Source organism: Hermetia illucens, chromosome 2, assembly GCF_905115235.1.
Source record: "Hermetia illucens chromosome 2, iHerIll2.2.curated.20191125, whole genome shotgun sequence".
NCBI classification, from domain to species: domain Eukaryota; kingdom Metazoa; phylum Arthropoda; class Insecta; order Diptera; family Stratiomyidae; genus Hermetia; species Hermetia illucens.
Genome location: NC_051850.1, coordinates 86,512,532 through 86,531,121, shown reverse-complemented (window position 1 = coordinate 86,531,121; position 18,590 = coordinate 86,512,532). Strand labels below are relative to the sequence as shown.

Here is an 18,590-nt window from a genome sequence, read left to right as displayed (position 1 = left end):
ATGAAGTTCCGCTTCGAAACTGATCGATATCGCACGTCGCTATATTCTGCGAGGTAATCACTCAAAAGTCAATGTGATCAAATCTGCAGCAGTCCTAAATTATTTTCGATCTGTTATCCAGTGCGAAATCCTGTTGGTATGTTCAATTGGCACTACCAGTGTACAGCTAGGTCCAATAAAGTGCAACAATTTCGAAAAAAGTCACGATGATACACCCCTTATTGACCCTGACTCCTTGATTTCTGAAAATGAAGGAGTTCAGCTGCGGTACACAGACTGGCTCAGATCATGATTTACTATGAATTTGGACGTTATCGGAAGACAAATAATGAGCCAGGAGTCTTTATAGACCAGATTTTATTATTTTATCGGTAATAAGATAACTCTACGATGTAAAGCTTGATTTCTGCGAAGAGGATCCCCTCCAAGTTTTGAGTGGCGTGGCAAAAAAGCAGTCGTTTACATCTGTCGAGTTGCGTTTGTACGGCCTGTATTGTAGATCATTTCTAGTTATTTGTGTCACGGATTCGGTCTTGGGGGTGGTTTTTAGATAAAAACCTTCAGCTTCACGTAATCTTCTTCCGGATGAGTTCACGGTTGTTGAAGAATCAAGCAGAGCCGTACGAAGTGCTTTATGGCGTTGCCTGGAGGGTGACAACCGTGGCGCGTTTAAGCCGTTCAACTGCTCGGAAGATTGCCTTTGGCAGATGCCAGTAAAATTTGGTAATTTACAATTGCGCTTCCTCAGCGTCTGGAAATTCGAGATGGTTGATTTGATATTTAGAAATAGGAAACTGCAAGAAAATGAAAAGGAACCGACCGTGGTTCATCATATGCAGTCCAACTTCGAAAAACGACAGCATGAAAATAGCAGGCAATCAAGCTATGACATGAACAAAACTTGCTAACTGTTTATTAAGGCTTTGTTGAAAACAAAACCTTATATAAATTGATCCACTGCCCATCACACGCACTTTTCGCAGAACGAAATTTGGTGCAAAGGTTGAAATTGTAACCCTCACACGTGCCGCTAATTACATTGCCCCACGTGGAACTTAAGAGTAGTCCAATGTACGTAAAAAAGGGATAGAAAATTTTTGTTTACCGGATATAGTCATATGTGATCTCAAATATAAGATCTTAGTTAGCACATTTGGATTTTAATGTTAGTTTTGATATTGGTTGCAAAAAGTAGGAGTGCAAGGATCCGAAAAGAGTCAGTTACTTCAAGGGCCCATTTTCGGAAATTACCGACCAGAAAAAACTGAAAAAATTACGATGATCTATGAGTATGATATCTAGGCCCCAAACTGTTTTCCATTGCGATACGCAAATGAAGGGAACAATGGTATTGTATTTTATTTTTGAAAATTTACTGCAACCCTTCGTATCAGTACCAGTCCATTAATATAGGTTTAAATATGGAGTATCGCTATGGAAAATTTGGTTGAAATCTTATTATTATTAACAAAGATAAAACGTCAGTACAATTTCGAATTAAATATCGAGTATATTCAACACATACGAGCTGTATACGAATGAAATCATCGTGCACTCAAATATTCTTACATACAAAATCAGGGAAATCTGTTATACCTGAAGCGCCGAGCTTCCGGTGTCCGATTTATTGTATCATCGTGTGATAGTGTCATGGCTAATTCGATTCGCACTTGCATTCATGCAACATGCAAGTTGTTCGCTCTCCCACAATAGTAATCTTATTTTTTTAGCACCGCGATTATAATAACGCAGAACTTGCTTGATCAAAGTCACTACATGGAAACAAGGTAGTGGAATACTATTGCACGCCGGTCGCTATTTGCAATGAATCAGCAGGTTGAGGAATGACTAAATAATCACCCCAGGTGATTATTGTTAACTACGAGAGTGAAATAAAGTGGTCCAAATTGGTAGAAAGAGAAATTTTCACTTTACCTGTTCTGTTCTGCTCGCACCTAAGCGTAGTAGAACCAATTTTCACGGAGGCACAGAAGGACACTTCCTCGGTACTTCAGCTACTGATACAGGGTGCGGCAGCATAACTTCCTTTTTTAAAATGCGCGCCACTCAGTTAGTTGATGTCATAGCGGAGCGCTAGTGGTCTCGTTCAAGAGGGGATACTGTAAAGTTTTGTCCCGACATGGTTCAGCCGCCATCATGCGTTGGAATAGTGAGGAGCGTGTGTTACGTGTCGCCGGAGCACAAAAGTAAAAAGAAAGATTAATTAATATGTGTTTATTAATTAAGTTTGGCTACAACTGAGTAAAAGTAACAGAAAGAGACCTTGCGAGCATTTTCAATGTCTTTTATACTAAGAAATGAAATTGCAATTTAATGCTAACTCATGAATTGCAATTTCATTCACCTGGTTTTGCATTTCGTGAAATGCGTATCTATGCAAATGCAATCGTCGCACAAAGATTCGATTGCATTTTGTCATTCTATATTTCCGTTCTAAATTTTGTGGGAAATTAATTGTTAACGTGTTATATTTTTCACGTGGAAGACGAATTGCAAGTGACCTTGAGTGAATTGGATCTAACACGACCACCCTTACTGTGAAAATTGTCCTCAATTTTATTTGCACATATTTACGTATATATGTATGTATTTGATATTTGTAAACGAAATCTATTGCTTTTTGTTTTGTTTCGAATCTTCAAATTTGATTTTCTTCTTCAAATTATAGTTTGTGCTCTTTTTCTTTTTGTTCTTACATAACTTAATAATCAAGTCTTAAATTTCTTGTTCTAACTACTCTGAGTTCGTTCTCTTCTTTGTTTTGGTTTATTGCTTGGGTGGATTTATAAAATACTTCGTCTTCGCTGTTTTGTTTTGTTTTTGTGTTGCATTTATAATTGAAACATTTTTTGAATAATATAAAATTACAATTGTTACTTTTCGAGCATTTTACAATTACATATAAAATAAAAATTATAATAAGAAGTCCAGTTATTGAACTGAATGTAATATTTTCTCTCATGAATTTCGGTAGAGGTTTTACAGCTTTTTCCCAAAAGTTCATATTTTCGGCAATTTCTGATGCTAAATCTTTTAGCTCGTGAAGATTATTACTAGAGAATTTGGATAATTTGGATGAGCTTGGCTTGATTTCTTTTAAATTTATATGTGTACAACATTCCTCTAATTCAATAATCTTGTCCTGTTTTATAAAAGTTTCCTTCTCCTTCTTTTGAGGAGCATAATCCATCGTTACAGTGTGAATTGTACAATCGTCAGTCAACATTAGCATATTTGTTCCAATTAATTTCAATTCTTGAGTAGTATTACATTTACATTGGTACAGAGTTTCTATTGAATTCACAGTAATAAGCTGCAAATTATTAATTTTATGAATTATTTCAAGATCAGAATTTAATTTTCTGAATTCGCAAAATTTGTCTGTCTGTTTAAAAAATAAACTTGAAATGCAGTTAACGGCCATTGATGATTTTAAAGGTAGTGGTTTACATATTCTTCTATTATTAATTGAGATACATTCGATATCATTTACATTTGTATAAAACTCCTTGTCTTTCGAAATGATTAGATATTTATTCAAATTTTGCAGGGTTACAATTTGATTTTCCTTCACATATGGGAAGATTAAAGTTTCATACATGATAAATTCTTGTGGTATTACAGTATCTATTTTTATGGTTACAAATATTTTCTTTTCTTTTATGTAGGCATTCAATTTGAGATCTTTCGCGATGTCTTTATAGTTATCGATAAGTGGAATGACTGCTAAATTGTTCTTTTCTTTTAATTTGTTCAGTTCGGATATCAATTGTTCAGGTTCCAATACGAATGGATGTAAAGTACCGGATTGAAGGAACAGTAAACTATCGCGTAAAATTTCGATTCTTAGGTTAATCATCTCAATTTTGAGTGAAATTTCGGAGTGCAACTCCTCGTAGTATACTTCAATTTTTAGAAGTTTCTCTTGTTCATTGGTCAAGTTGTACACTTTATCAATCTCGTTTATAATTTTGTTTATTTTTAGCTTGATATTTTGCTGCTCAGCGTCAATGAATTTTGCTTGACGGTTTATATTACTCATAAGTACAGAATTTTTTATCATACCCTCTTTAATGTCAAATTGATTTTTCTCAACAGCATCAATGATTTCTTTTATTTTATCAGCATCATTGGTATCCATAGTACCGAAAAGCATTTTAAATCCCGACCCTACAAGATTGATTAGTCCCCGTTTAATTCTAAGGTCTCGTCCCAGTCGTAAGTGAGGACTGATCCCTAATAAACCATATGCTGTGTTGAGATTATGATTTAATCGATTTATTTGAAGTTCCCCGTATGATTTGAAACTTTTACACTGATGCAGGTTTTTTGTACAAATATCGTCTATACCTTTAATTATATGCCTAACATTATTTATTTCTACTTCAATGTCGGTCAAATCAATTATCCTTATTAAATTTATCTGTTCATCAATGAATTGAGTTTCGGAGATATACTTGAAATAAACACCAGGATATTCAAGTTTTTGAACAGCTACACCAGTTAAGCTTGTTCTGATGCTGAGTTGTAAGATCCACCTGAAATAAAAAGTTTAAGATCACTTTTATTAATCCAGGGTTTGTTTTTCTTATTGACTTGGGCTGCATAGTTGGAACTATTAATGACTGTATATGGTCCATCCCAGTTCTTCAGTTTATCCTTTTGTTTATGTTTAGTACTGGAAAACACTCTTACTAAAACTTTATCGCCTACTTTTATTGTCTGAAGTTTCGCTTTATTTTTTTTGGTCATATCTTTCTTTTGATTTTTGCTTATTTTCCCAATTGAAGCTTCTTGCCTTTTCTCTAAGTGATTTCAATTGTTTCAACCTCGCATCAACTTCATCTTTCTCCAATTCATCTCGATTAGGTGTTCGGATTACAGTTTTGTCATCCATTAGTGTTGATTTTACTCCGAACAACAATTCCTGAGGTGAAATACCCACAGAAGTGCTATTTGATTGATTAAAACACAAAGAAGCAAATCCTGATAACAGTTCTAAGTCTCCTTCGACTTCGTGGATTACAGTTCCGATGTACTCTTTTAGTCTTGCGTGAATCCTTTCTGTTGAGCCGTTAGATTGTGGATGGTAAATACTTATGTACTTTTGATCTATGCTCAGTTTTTTACATAATTTAGTCATCAATTTATTCGCAAATTCTGGCCCATTGTCCGTCAATATTTCCTTTGGAATTCCGAAATATGCGATCCAGTTATTAAGTATTTTGTTAACTATTTCTCCAGCTCTCAGACTCGCTACCGGAATAAATCTAACGTACTTGGTACAATTATCCTGTATAGTCATAATTTTCTGTTCGTGATCTTTGATTTGAATCGGTCCAACTATATCAACTTGAATCCTTTCAAAAGGTTCTGATTTAAGTTTTTCTACTACCATAGGTGGTTTAAGGTTTCGCCTGGTTATTTTGTATTTTTGGCACAGCTCACATCTTTTAATATAATGTTCAATGTCTCTCTTTAAGTTTTTCCATGCGTAACTTCTTCTAATGATTTCTTCACACGAATTTATTCCTCTATGGCCTCCTAAAAGTCCAGTGTGTGCTGATTTTATGATCCTCTCTTGTTCCTCCTTATTAACAACTTCTTTGATGTAAGTTTTTTGTTCGTCTGTACCCCCCTCTTTGTTCTGTTGATCGTCCTCGATCAATTCTGTCGCTGAATTATCATCATCAATTAATGGAATTTCTTCAAAATTCCCATTCTGATATTGTCGCACTAATTTTCCATTAGTCTTCCTTATAACATCTCCATGTTTATTGAGCATATCATCTTTAATAATACTCCTGTGCTTGTACCCTAGAATTTCTTCCGAAACATCTTCATGATGTTCGCCATCCATTTCTATGAACTTTCCGTTTTCTGCTGGTACAATAGCGTTGACTTTACAATTTCTACTTAGCTCGTCGGCTACAGTATTATCTTTTCCTTTTTTGTATTCAATTTTATACGAATACTCCTCCAGTTTGAGTCTCCACCTCACTAATCGACTTCCTGGGTCTTTAACGTTAAAGAGCCAGGTGAGTGGTTGGTGATCAGTTCGTACAATAAAACTTTTTCCGTAAAGATAAGGTCTGCACTGTTTAGTTGCCCAAACGATTGCAAGACATTCCTTCTCCGTAGTTGAATAGTTACGTTCGGCCTTGTTGAGTGTTCGGCTCAAAAACAATATCGGTCTCTCCACCTTTTGTTCATCTTCTTGAGATAAAACTGCTCCTATGCCTTCGTTACTGGCATCTGTTGTGAGAACAAATTGTTTTTCGAAGTCCGGGTAAGCTAAGGTGATATCCTCTTTGAGTTTTCTTTTCAACTCCGTAAAACTTTGTTCACATCTATCGTTCCAAATAAAATCACTATCCTTCCTCAATAGCTTGTTCAGTGGCTCCGCGATTTTTGAATAATTTCTTATAAATCGTCGATAATAACCTGTCATTCCTAAGAATGATTTGACCTCTTTAACATTTTTCGGTCGCTCAAGTTTATCTATTGCTTTCACTTTTCCGGGGTCCATGTTAACTCCTTTGTCACTAATTATATGCCCTAGATAAATGATCTCTTTCCGAAGAAATTCACATTTATCAGGTTGGATTCGGAGATTATTTACTTTCAAACGTTCAAGCACTTCTTTTAGTTTCCCATTGTGATCTTCTAGTGACACACCATAGATGACTATATCGTCAAGGTAAACAAAGCATCGTGATCCTTGTAAACCTGAGAGGACGTTGTTCATCATCCTTTGAAAACAAGCGGGAGCGTTCTTCAAACCGAACGGCATCCTGCAGTATTCGAAATGACCATCTGGCGTTGAGAAGGCTGTTTTAGAGCGATCAGACCTTTTAACAGGAATTTGATGAAATCCTGAAGTTAAGTCAAGTATGGAAAAATATTTCGCTCTTCCCAACTGGTCGAGAATTTCACTTATGTTAGGCAAAGGATAATTGTCAGATATCGTCAAATCATTGAGTTTGCGATAATCTATAACTATTCGCCATTTTACCTTGCCTGAGGCATCGAGCTTTTTCGGAACAACCCATAAGGGAGAATTCCACGGGGAGGTACTCTTTTCAATGGTTCCATTTTCTAACAATTTATTGATTTGTTTCTTTACTTCCTCTTGATGTACTTTAGGATATCTGTATATCTTGACATGAACAGGTTTGGCATCGGGTACCAAATCAATAGAATGCTCTGCAGCTTGGGTAAGATTGTTCGGATCTATTTCACCGAAAAGCTCACTGTATTCATGGATAATTTCACGAATAGAGGTTTTCTCTTCCTCATTCATATGTTCCTCTCGTATTTTTACTGGTTGTTTAACCATTTTGAAGGTTTCAGTTTGGACGTTGAAAACTTTTATATCGCTAACATTTATCTTTTTGCTTTCATCTGAACCATTATACACTGTTATTGGAATTTCACCGTTTTCGTTCACTTTTGCCAATGTATCAATGATAGTTACATTATCGACATTATACCCATTAATGAAGATTTCTTCGCCACTATTTTTATAAGTTTGTATGTAACGCGTTATCTCACTTCTCGGCGGAATACTCATTTTTTTACGGTACAACCTAATAGTATTTCCATTACAAATCAACTCATCCTTTTCAAAGTTAATTTGTGACTTTGTTTTGAGCAAAAATGGAATACCCAGAATACCATCGAACTCTTGTAGTAAGCAATTTTTTGCGACTTGAAATTCGATGCAAAAACTCGAATTATTCTGTTCGAGTTTTAACTCGGTAGATCCATACGATTTGTTGTTTACCGCGTTCAATCCTTTGAAAGAGATTGACTCCGTTTTGCTAATATTTTCCTCGAAAACATGACGAGCGGCAATGAGATTTAATGAACTGCCCGTATCAATTAAAAATTCGAGTTTTCGATTGTCATGGAAAAAGTGTACCCGAGGACTTTCCTCCACTTCCACTAGATTAACACGAAACTCTTGGGATTCACTATTATCATTGTTATCGGATTGATTTTGTGATCTTTCCCTATTATTTCTCCTAAAATTATTATGTCTCGACTTCGAACGGTTTTCTGAATTACCACTGTCATTACCAACGTTCAGGTTACGGTTTTTATCATAGCGTTTTTTGGATCTACATTCGCGTTGTAGATGTCCTACTTTGCCGCAATTGTAACACTTCCTATCGGACGACACTTTATGTATTTTTGGCAAAACATTACGGTTTGTGAAGTCCCGATTTTTTATTGGTTTAAACACTTCCAGTCGCTGTTCCTCCTCCTGAGCCAAGCGACTGGCTTCCTCAACAGATTTAGGTTTTTGTGCAACCACATATTGAGAAAGTTGTGGTCGTAACCCATTTATAAACACCATTAAAGCTTGCTCTGCAAGATAAGCGTTTTCACCAATTTGATGTTCTTTACGAACAACGGATTCACGAGCAGTAAGGATTCGACGCTGCAACGTCTGAATCCTTTGGGTATAAGAGATCACGGTTTCACTGTTCTCTTGTCTGGCAGAGATTAATTCGCGATGAAGCTGAAGCGGTGAATGTGATTCTTTATACACTTCTTTCAATTTATTTTTTAAACTTTCCCAGTTATCAAAGGATTCATTTAAAATGATAATCTGGGCATTTCCCTTAATTTGGGTTTGGATATACTTGAAAAGAATAGGTTTTTGAGATTCGGACGCTAAATCTATAGCTTGCGAGCAGCTATAAACGAAATTGAACGTATCTTCAGCTCGACCATCGAACACCGGTATAAACGCTTTCAAATCACTGAAATTTAATGCCATTATCGGTTCTTCCCTATCCGACAAGTTAAAACTAGTATCTCCACTGGCACCTAACAATTGCGTACTTTCACGTTGAAAATATTTAGAAACGAAAGATTCGTAATTTAAAAATTCGCCGTCTAATTCAATAGTAATATTTTCATCGCACCTATCGATAATCTCTATTTCCGACAAATTTAATATTTCAGAATCGACTTTTACACGAAATTTTGCACCCATTAGATACTGTTCGAAATTCCACGTTTACTTTTCAGTTTTCTTCACTTTGCCGATATTTCACTTTACGTATGTATGTATACAAAAATCTACATAGATTTCTAAATATAGGTGGAAAATTAAAACTACTCACATGAAGACAATCCCTGGAGTTGACTTCATCCTGTTAAAATTCTGCGATTCTCCGATCCGATGATGTTAACAGTATTTACCCGCAGCTCGACGTCCACGATGTTAAATAGATTGATTGATTGATGATGAATTTGATGAAATTCACTGTAATTTCACGGTAATTTCGAAGAAATCGATGAATGTACCGGAATCCACGATGAATGTACCGGAATCCACGATGAATGTACCGGAATCCACGATTGAAGAGTCCAATAATGAATTCGATAATAAATCCGATGACGAGTTGGAAGAATTCAAAAAAATTCGATCAAATCCAATCGTCCTTGCTGCTCTCTGTCCTTTTTTTTTCTTTCGTTGTGCCGCCTTGTGTCCGTTTTTCGAAAGGAATAGTGCCTTCAATCCTTGGATTAGAGCCTTAGCTTCCGTAGCACTATCCCACCGCTGCCACCAATGTTACGTGTCGCCGGAGCACAAAAGTAAAAAGAAAGATTAATTAATATGTGTTTATTAATTAAGTTTGGCTACAACTGAGTAAAAGTAACAGAAAGAGACCTTGCGAGCATTTTCAATGTCTTTTATACTAAGAAATGAAATTGCAATTTAATGCTAACTCATGAATTGCAATTTCATTCACCTGGTTTTGCATTTCGTGAAATGCGTATCTATGCAAATGCAATCGTCGCACAAAGATTCGATTGCATTTTGTCATTCTATATTTCCGTTCTAAATTTTGTGGGAAATTAATTGTTAACGTGTTATATTTTTCACGTGGAAGACGAATTGCAAGTGACCTTGAGTGAATTGGATCTAACACGTGCCTTTGCCGTTGAGGTTTACTTTTCAAGCGGATGTTCGGTTATTGCAAGACAGCGTGCATTTCGCTACTGGGCTGACACCAACCCTCGAGAATTGCATCAAAAGCCTTTGCATTCACCCAAAGTCACAGTGTGGTGTGAAATTTCCTCAGCTGGAATTATTGGTCCCTGGTTTTTTGAGGAAAATGAGGTTACAGTGACAGTTAATTCGGACCGGTATGTAAACATGCTACAGAATTTTTTTTTCCCACGGCTAGAAAATTTGGATTTGGGGGACACTTGGTTCCAACAAGACGGTACAACAGCACACACTTCAAGAGCATCGATGGCTGTTTTGAGGCGAACACTTTCCAGGGCGCCTTATCTCAATTAGAGGCAATTTGGAATGGCCGGCATGCTCTCCCGATCTGTCCCCTTGTGATTTTTTTCTATGGGGTTTTTTGAAATCCCGTGTTTATGTGAACCGTCCAAGAACCCTACAAGATTTGAAGACCAACATCCAAGAAGAAATTGCCAACATAACACTTGCTATGCTAACAAGAGTCATGACAAACGCCAGAAATCGGTTTACGCAATGTATGGAGAATGGGGGACGTCACCTAACAGATTCGATCTTCAAAACAATGTAAATAAAAACTTTAGACATGTACCTACATTATAAAAAATAAATAAATATTTTTCGATGCATACAATAGTTTTTATCGAGTTTTGAAAAAAGGAAGTTATGCTGCATGCACCATGATACTTCTCGTAAAAATGGGCCTGATCAAAACCGAAAACAAAAACTTATTAAAATCGATTCACCTCATGAGAATGCCAGCACTACATCGTATTGAATACCGGATATATACAGCGAACATTCACTACAAGCTATGTATAATGGGAGTCATATTCTTACACAAAATATCAATTTCTGGTTTTTTTATTTTCATTTCATATTCGCCTTTTACCAACTTCCACAAAAATTGAGCTTGCTTAATAGATGCCTTGTTGTTCCAAGATACCTGAAGAGGAACTTGCAAATTACTCACTGAGCATTATCGCGACATCTGGTAGTTACCCATATTTATATAAAATGCACCATGAGGGGAAGAAGTTTAAGGTGCAATGCGGATAACCGGCTGAAGTTGCCTAATTGGACCTGAGGTGTTCTTTGGAAGGGACTGCATGAGTAAGATTGCCTCTGTTGCAGCAGCTTGACGTAAGCTATGGCGTCTACTTTAAAAAGGCTCTATAGGCAACGGATGAAATGTGCGGAGAATATCAATTTTTTTGACATTCACTTCTGTTTCATAAAGTAGGCAGCATGGAAAACAGCATATTGCCTCTCAAAAACGATAGCATCAAAAAATTGGCACCGTTCCGTGGATAACAGATTCGTGGAATTCTTCGTTAAAATTTTTCTCAAATCTTTAAAAGCGAATCTACTTCATGGACTCAACATTCTCTGACAACTCTATTGAAATCAGCACATACATTGAACTATATGCTGGTACAGTAGCTTCCTATTTCGGTGCAGTTGTGGCTATCAGATTACAAAACCAGAACATGTGAAAAGATCCACTGTGACAAACTCTTTTGGAATTCGAATTGAAATTTTCTGATAAGGCATATCCTTTGCAAGTTCGCGTATGGCATAAATATTCTTGTTCCTAATAACATTGACGTCTTCACACAATGACTTTCCTGAGCAAATCGGTCCAAGGCCAATCCTTGCTGAAGGAGTTGAATTGTTTCTAAAAATTGTGGTGTTTGAATCATAGCACATTTCATTATGTTAAGAAGCGCCCTTACAAGGTAGGACTACAAAGAGTGTAAACCAGTCTGCTTCCTATCGATCAAGTTTTCGAAATTTTTTTCATGCGTTCTAGGATTGGCTAGCCATTATCTTGCGTTCCACTGAAAAGGGTTATCAACATATATGTACATATGCTGCCACCATGATTACAAATCTTTCCCACTCGTCGTTAAGCAAAGATACAGTTTTTGACCACATTAATTTAAGGCAATGAAGAAGAAACCAAAGCAAAGTTTCAGGAGTGCGACATCCTTCTAATTTCCTACTTGACTGAAATTCTGATTCCAGGTTCCTTAGTGCTATGCATAATAATCGCCTGAACATGTTTAGCGGGTGTTTCGGGTGAAATTAATATTTCAGTGATTAAGACATGAAGGAAGCGGATCGAAAAATCAATGTTATCAATGACCTTGAGCCGCAATTTAGTTCCTGATGGTTATTATTAAACAAAACTTCTCCGCTATAGGTACTATATTGGTTGCTCAAACTGATTAGTTATATTCCTAGCGGAATTTCCAGGACAATTCTAAACTCGTCCGTAATACTTGATAAATAATTCAGAACGACGTGGAAGCAATTGTTCCACGTTCTGTAAAAAAGTCTTCCTAGTTTGGTAACATATCATATTCGGTACTGCCTGTTACTTCAACCCTGACTTCTATCCTGAAATTGACCTAATTCTGAAGCAACATTTGCTTTTCGCATACTCCTCCGAAAACTAACTGTAATCGGTCGTCATTAGAACTCTATGGGTAATGTAATACAACTTTGGTTTTGTTTGCAGGACGACAACAACGACAACGACTCAAGAGTCAAAGGACGACTATGATTCTTCAGGGTCGGCGGAAACGGCGTCTGACGAAATTCCTGTGTGGATACACGGCGAGCAGCGTTGGATTTCTGGTGTTAATGAGGAGACGACCTGTGCAGATTTGGTTAATGTTCTGCTTGAGGATGAGGGACTCCTCTGCCCGAGTACGAGTGTGTCGCTCAACAAGAATTTTGTTATTACAGAAAGATGGCGACGGGTGGAGCAGGTACTAGATAACGATACCAAAATCCTGCAGATATGGTCAGCTTGGGGTCATGCCAAGCCCGAGGTAGGAATTTTAAAATTTCATAAAATGCAATTAGTGGTAAATAAATTATGTTGTACATGTAATAGATATTCCAGAACACTTTACAAAGGTGGTTTTGTTTGGGTGTGCCCTAGAAGCTTGTAGTTTTCCGTAATTATTAGTTCCCTAAAAATGTAATTAGTGGCCGCTGCAGGATATTAGATGTTCGTTATCAATAAGTGGGTGTAATAATACCAAAAGTTGTTGGCATAAATTCGTACGTGAAGGGTTATGTGCAATATTGGACTTGGCGCTCTGAAAACCCCTTTAATGAAAATTGATGAAATTAATAATCCCTTTGGAATAATCGAAAAGGTAGGAAAGGTACGCGTAGCGAGTTGAATTCAGCAGAAACAAAAGGGGAAGTGAATAATTGCTTTCAAACCACTCTAACTGAACATTTTTGAATAAAATTCGCGATTTTTCATACATGTAAGAGCATGTGTAAAATTAGTGTCGTTATGTGTAATGTCAAATGAAAGATATCAATTGGTATTTCCAGCATTCTATAGTCTCAAACGGGAGTGCAATCTCGGGTATATACTATCATCTCTAGCAAGAAAATGGTTGTGCTACCACAGGTGACAGGATAGTTTTCATGCCATATCAATATCATTCAAAGATGTGAATATAAATGTTCTGCAGGTCCCGAGCTTTCAATTTATAATATGTTTTTATTTTTAAGCATCCGAATACTACTTACTTTAGTCTCATCGTTCGGACTTACACAAGGATTACAATATGGTGTGGCATCTAAATTGATAGGATTTTTTAATTCTCTTTGTCTGTGATAAATATGAATCAATGTTTCGATCGATTCTAACCCATTTGTAGTGTGCAGTAATGCCACATGTTAGCAATGTCAAGAAAATTCAAAGAGGAAAATGTATTTAACGATCAAGTTGCGGCTTTGGGTTCTCCTTGTACTGTACGGTAGAATGACCAGACAGACTCTTCCAGATGAAATTCAAAAAAATATTTGAATTATTTGGCTCCTAGCAGTATTTCAGTAAACGCCTGAAGAAATGTGAATCTAGAAATTGATTTCCGTATGTTTATGTATGTATAAAGGATTATTGAAAAGTTACCATAAACCTGAAAGTCATACTCTGCATTGCTAGGGGTAGTATTTTAAACAAGTCCGTAAATCGAAAGCTGGACGCTTCAGATATGAAAGGTTTTGTGTATTTTTTTTTATAAAGCCATTTGAGTGTGCATCTGTCCCATTAGTACAGAGCACCCAATATATCCATATATTATGTGAGAATATTCACTTTTAAGTGATATTGATGTTCAAAGGTGATATTGGCGTTCAAAGTCTTGAAGTTGCAAGGAAACGACAACTTTGACCTATTATAACTTTGTTAATAATAGCGCGATTTCTGGGAAACTTGGTAAGATCACGCCTACATTGTTGCTAAAATGCACTTAGCAGTCAATTGCTAAAAATGATAGTAATATACTTTAGTTAAGTTAATTTATTGGAACATGTATTGGTATGGAAGGTATTTCGAAGACTAGGTACCATATAGTAGCAGCCTCAAATTTTTGAGCTGGGTAGTTTCTGAGAATGGATCTCTCCACTCTACACTTCCCAAATAAATGTCAAAACTAAGACTGGCTTCGGAAAGTACGCGGTCCAGTTAGCCTCATCAGATATGAAACTCAAAATAGTCAATCAATATGAAGAACTGTGCCAAAGAATACGAAAAAATACTATTCTTTCCTCCTGTTCAATGACTTAAAATTTGTAAAATTTGCGCAAACCAGCACCAAATTCAGTGCAGTGCGATTCCTCCTATTTACTCAATCGATTCGCTTTCAGAAAATATGGTTTTCAATTATAGTAGAGTTGGTTTCAAAGCAAATAAAAGGGAGCACTGTTTTCTTTAAAGAACTTTATGACTCCATGGTCCTATGGTTTCAGTGAATCTAAATTGCCGATTCTTGTCAACGATCATCGGTGTAACCTCGTTTTGTATATATGTATTATTTCGTAACAATATATAATATTAAATATATACTTTCTTGTTATTAATTCTAAGTTGTGAATTGACGCCCCCTTATTTAGTGCTTTCCTATTTATAAATAAGTTTCCATATCTTTTTTTACCTCGAAATATTATGCCGAGTCCAAGCGCAAACGTGTGGACAGGGGATTTGCTTGGTAGCTAGCGCTTGCCGCCGATCCAATGGAGTGTCAGTTTTCTGGAACAAATCAGTTGTGAATGAGTCTTGCCGATTTGACACAAACTTCGCCGGCGTGGAAGGTTAATTGTATCGCAGTCGTAAGTGAGTTGCAGCTCACATGTTTCTAGGAGCTTGGAGTTTCCCAGCAGCAAACGAATGCATCAAAAATATTTTTACTGGGTGGATTAGAAAATAATACTTTGCTTATTTGCTTTAAAAATGGAATCTATGTTTATACTATGTTTTTTCCATAATATACTTCTAAAATGTATTATTTCCACTTCCCCAAAGAAGTCTATATTTGTATCAGTGCACTGTTGCACTTAAAACTTGTATTCGTTTCGGTGAGTAAGTGGCTTAGTTTAATCAAAAATTTTCCAAAAAGCTCATGCCCAAAAAGAGAAACAAAAGAATAACAAGTCGGGAAACCGGAAGCTGGACGTTTCAGGTACGAAAGGTTTTGTGCATTTCTTAGTACGTAGCACGTAATATATGCATATACAATATTATGTGAGAATATCTACTTTCGGATGATATTGACATTTATAGCCTTGAATTTGCAAAGAAGCGACAACTTTGACGTATTATAACTTTGTTAGCAATAGTGCGATTTCCACCAAACCTGGTAACATCATGCTCTATGCTACACCCTATATTGTTGCGAAATTTCGTGGTCCTAGCTTGAATTTAAGGGGGGTTTTGCAGCGAATTACTAAAAATTATGGTAATATACTATTATTAACTTTATTTGTGCAGATATCAGTGTGGAGGGTATTTCGGAGCCCAGGCACCATATAGTGGCAGCCTCTTGATTTTTTTCAGATTATTCGGTTGGGTAGTTTCTGAGAATGGCCCCCGTAAAGGAATGGTCACTTTCAACCCCCCGCACTCCCCGCCTTTCCAACAAATGTCAAAACTAAGACCGTTTTCGAAAAGTACTAACTGAGACCTTTAATTTGATACCCCGCATGACTATATTTGAAGAAAAAAAAAATTACACCCCCCTTTTGCATGTATGGGGACCCCCCCCTTAAATTCGATGTAAGAGGATGTAACTCACTGTATGCGTGAGCGTTCACAGTTCCCACCTTTTTACCAAATTTGGTGTCAATCACTGTAACCGCTTCCGAGAAAAATGCGTGTGACGGACAGACAGACAGACAGACAGACGGACAGACAGACAGACAGACAGACGGTAAACCGATTTTAATAAGGTTTTGTGTTTACACAAAACCTTAAAAACATATATGCGCGTGAACTTCCACCAAGCTGAAGGTTCATTCGCTCACAAATTCCATTAAGATCAATTGCCATTAATCCTAAATTAATCTTTAAGGAAGCCCTGAGCTTTGTTCCCGCTGAGCTACGATAAGCGGAAAACGTGTTGAACCGGATTAATACCAACCACGTACGTGCAGCAGGTTTTCAAGTAAGTTGTTGGTTGCAGGAAGATTGCATGTTTTTCGACAAGTTGCGGTTGCAGCGAGGTTGCATGTCTGTGGTTGCCCTAACTTAATAGACCGCAACTTGCTCATATACGTGGAATCTTGCACTAACCAACGATTTGTTTGACAATTTGGTTGCACGTCTGTGGCTAGTGTAAAGCACTTGTCCAGGATGACGATGTTGACATGCAAAATCGAGGCAAATATTTGATGAAGATTTGGAGTTGGCAACAAGTGGCAACTGTCTGGACCCGGCATTAGATTCAGCTACTTTATAGACATATCCATTCAGAGAAATATTGTTTTCGAAGCTCCAGTTTATTTAATATAATTTTTCGAATCTATTATAAATTAATGTTAATCGTCGTCAAATTTGTGGATGCTACAGTACACTGTAGGAGGCAATGTGGTCAGCACTACGCTCGCCCGAGATTATTACCCCGATTTGAGTCAAGTACGCATTTACAGCGGAGTCGACTGTTATCCGACGTCAAATCACGATACTAATACCCCTGCCACTAGTGAGATTTGAACCGCGACCTTCGGTACGACAGCGACACTGACTATGATTGGCTTCTCGAATGTGCGCACGCTTCTCGACACCAGTAAGAAAGTTAGTCAGTTGGGTGCCAACTGACCAATGCCTGAGTTGCCTCCTGGATATGTGTAACAAGGGAGTTGTTTCCACTCGGGCGGAAATCTTAGGATTCCGAGACCTTTGCTAGAGAGTGCAAGAAGGGAATGGTTATGATTTCAAAGAACAGTACCCGTTTTGAGTGTGATTATTGGGGAGGTATCTGCGTGTTCTCTGGAGTCGTAAACATAATATAAAAGTTAAAATATTTTTGGGAAGTATTAACGAACATCTTAAAAGCTTGAACAACAGAAAGCAGGCTGGTTTCCGCTGCGGATTCTCCTGTATTGACCACCTCAACACCCTATGGATCGTTTTGGAATAGTGTGCTTAGTTTCGATCTTCGTTTCACTCGCTCTTCATCGATCTCGAGGAAACTTTTGATAGCGTTAACGGGGAGTATATCTGGCAGCAGGAAATGCATTCCCAAGAAGCTGATAGCTTTTATCAGAGCGACGAATGATGACACCAAACGCCATGTACTGCATCGAGGTAAAACCTAAGAGGAACTTCAGGTTCTCTTGTTGTCGGTGACGTTCTTCATGCTGCCCTGTGTGGAGGACGCGATGACATCATTTTCCAAACACTCCGACAACGTTGATGACATCTATTTATTCTCACCTGGTTATAGACCTTACTGAATGCTGGATTTTGAATGAGAGGCAAGTAAAGTTGAACAGAAGGTAAACACTAACAAAACCAAGATTCTCAGTGTGTCTGGTCGTCACACTCTTCCTATCTGTATTAATAGGGAGAAAGGAACAATAAATTGGTGTATCTAGGGAGCATTATTTCTTACACCGTTGGCACCAAACTGAATATTGCCCGACACATTAACGCATTCGATCTGCTTTCGCTACCTTGTCAAAAATCCGAAAGTGTAGTTATCTCAATTCACAACACCAAGATCAAGTTGAAACGGTTCTGTGCTAGTGTTCTTTCTGTGTTGCTATGGGGGATGTAGGGGAATTTGAGGAAGTGACCTATCACTCGGTGGCTCCAAGCCTTCGTCAACATTCCTCGATAGCATATCATCGGAGCATACTGGCCTGATACTATTGTAAACGAAGAAATCGGTCAGCGCACAGGTCTGGCACCAGTACAGGATGTGGTCGGAGGACGGAAGTGGATATGCCACACATTAAGGCAGTACGGCAATTGTATTCCTGGCAGGGGAATCCGTTCTACCAAGACGAATGGGTCACCCAAGGCTACTTGGCGCAGGACAACAGAGGAGGAATGTGGGTGTCTCGGGAAGTCCAGTGAGGAGCTGACGGGCATTTGAGTTCTCGTTTCTGAGCTCTGAGCTCTGCTATGATATTCTGAGATTTATTGAATAAATGAGTGGTCTTCTCAACGTAAAACTCTTTGAAAACTCTTTTTGTTTTTTTAAATTTTTCTAAAGTATTGTTCTGTGTTAAAGTTTATGAAAAT

At 37.4% G+C, this 18,590-nt stretch overlaps 1 protein-coding gene across 4 annotated transcripts in view; it reads left to right on the top strand.

Annotated features, from left to right (window-relative positions):
* LOC119649750 overlaps positions 1 to 18,590 on the top strand; it is a 421,393-nt gene that overhangs the window by 367,178 nt on the left and 35,625 nt on the right. For all 4 annotated transcript variants that reach the window (XM_038052042.1, XM_038052041.1, XM_038052040.1 and 1 more), the window contains one exon: positions 12,555 to 12,870. In XM_038052042.1, coding sequence (XP_037907970.1) covers positions 12,555 to 12,870 — 316 coding nt within the window. The remainder of the gene's footprint in view (positions 1 to 12,554; positions 12,871 to 18,590) is intronic.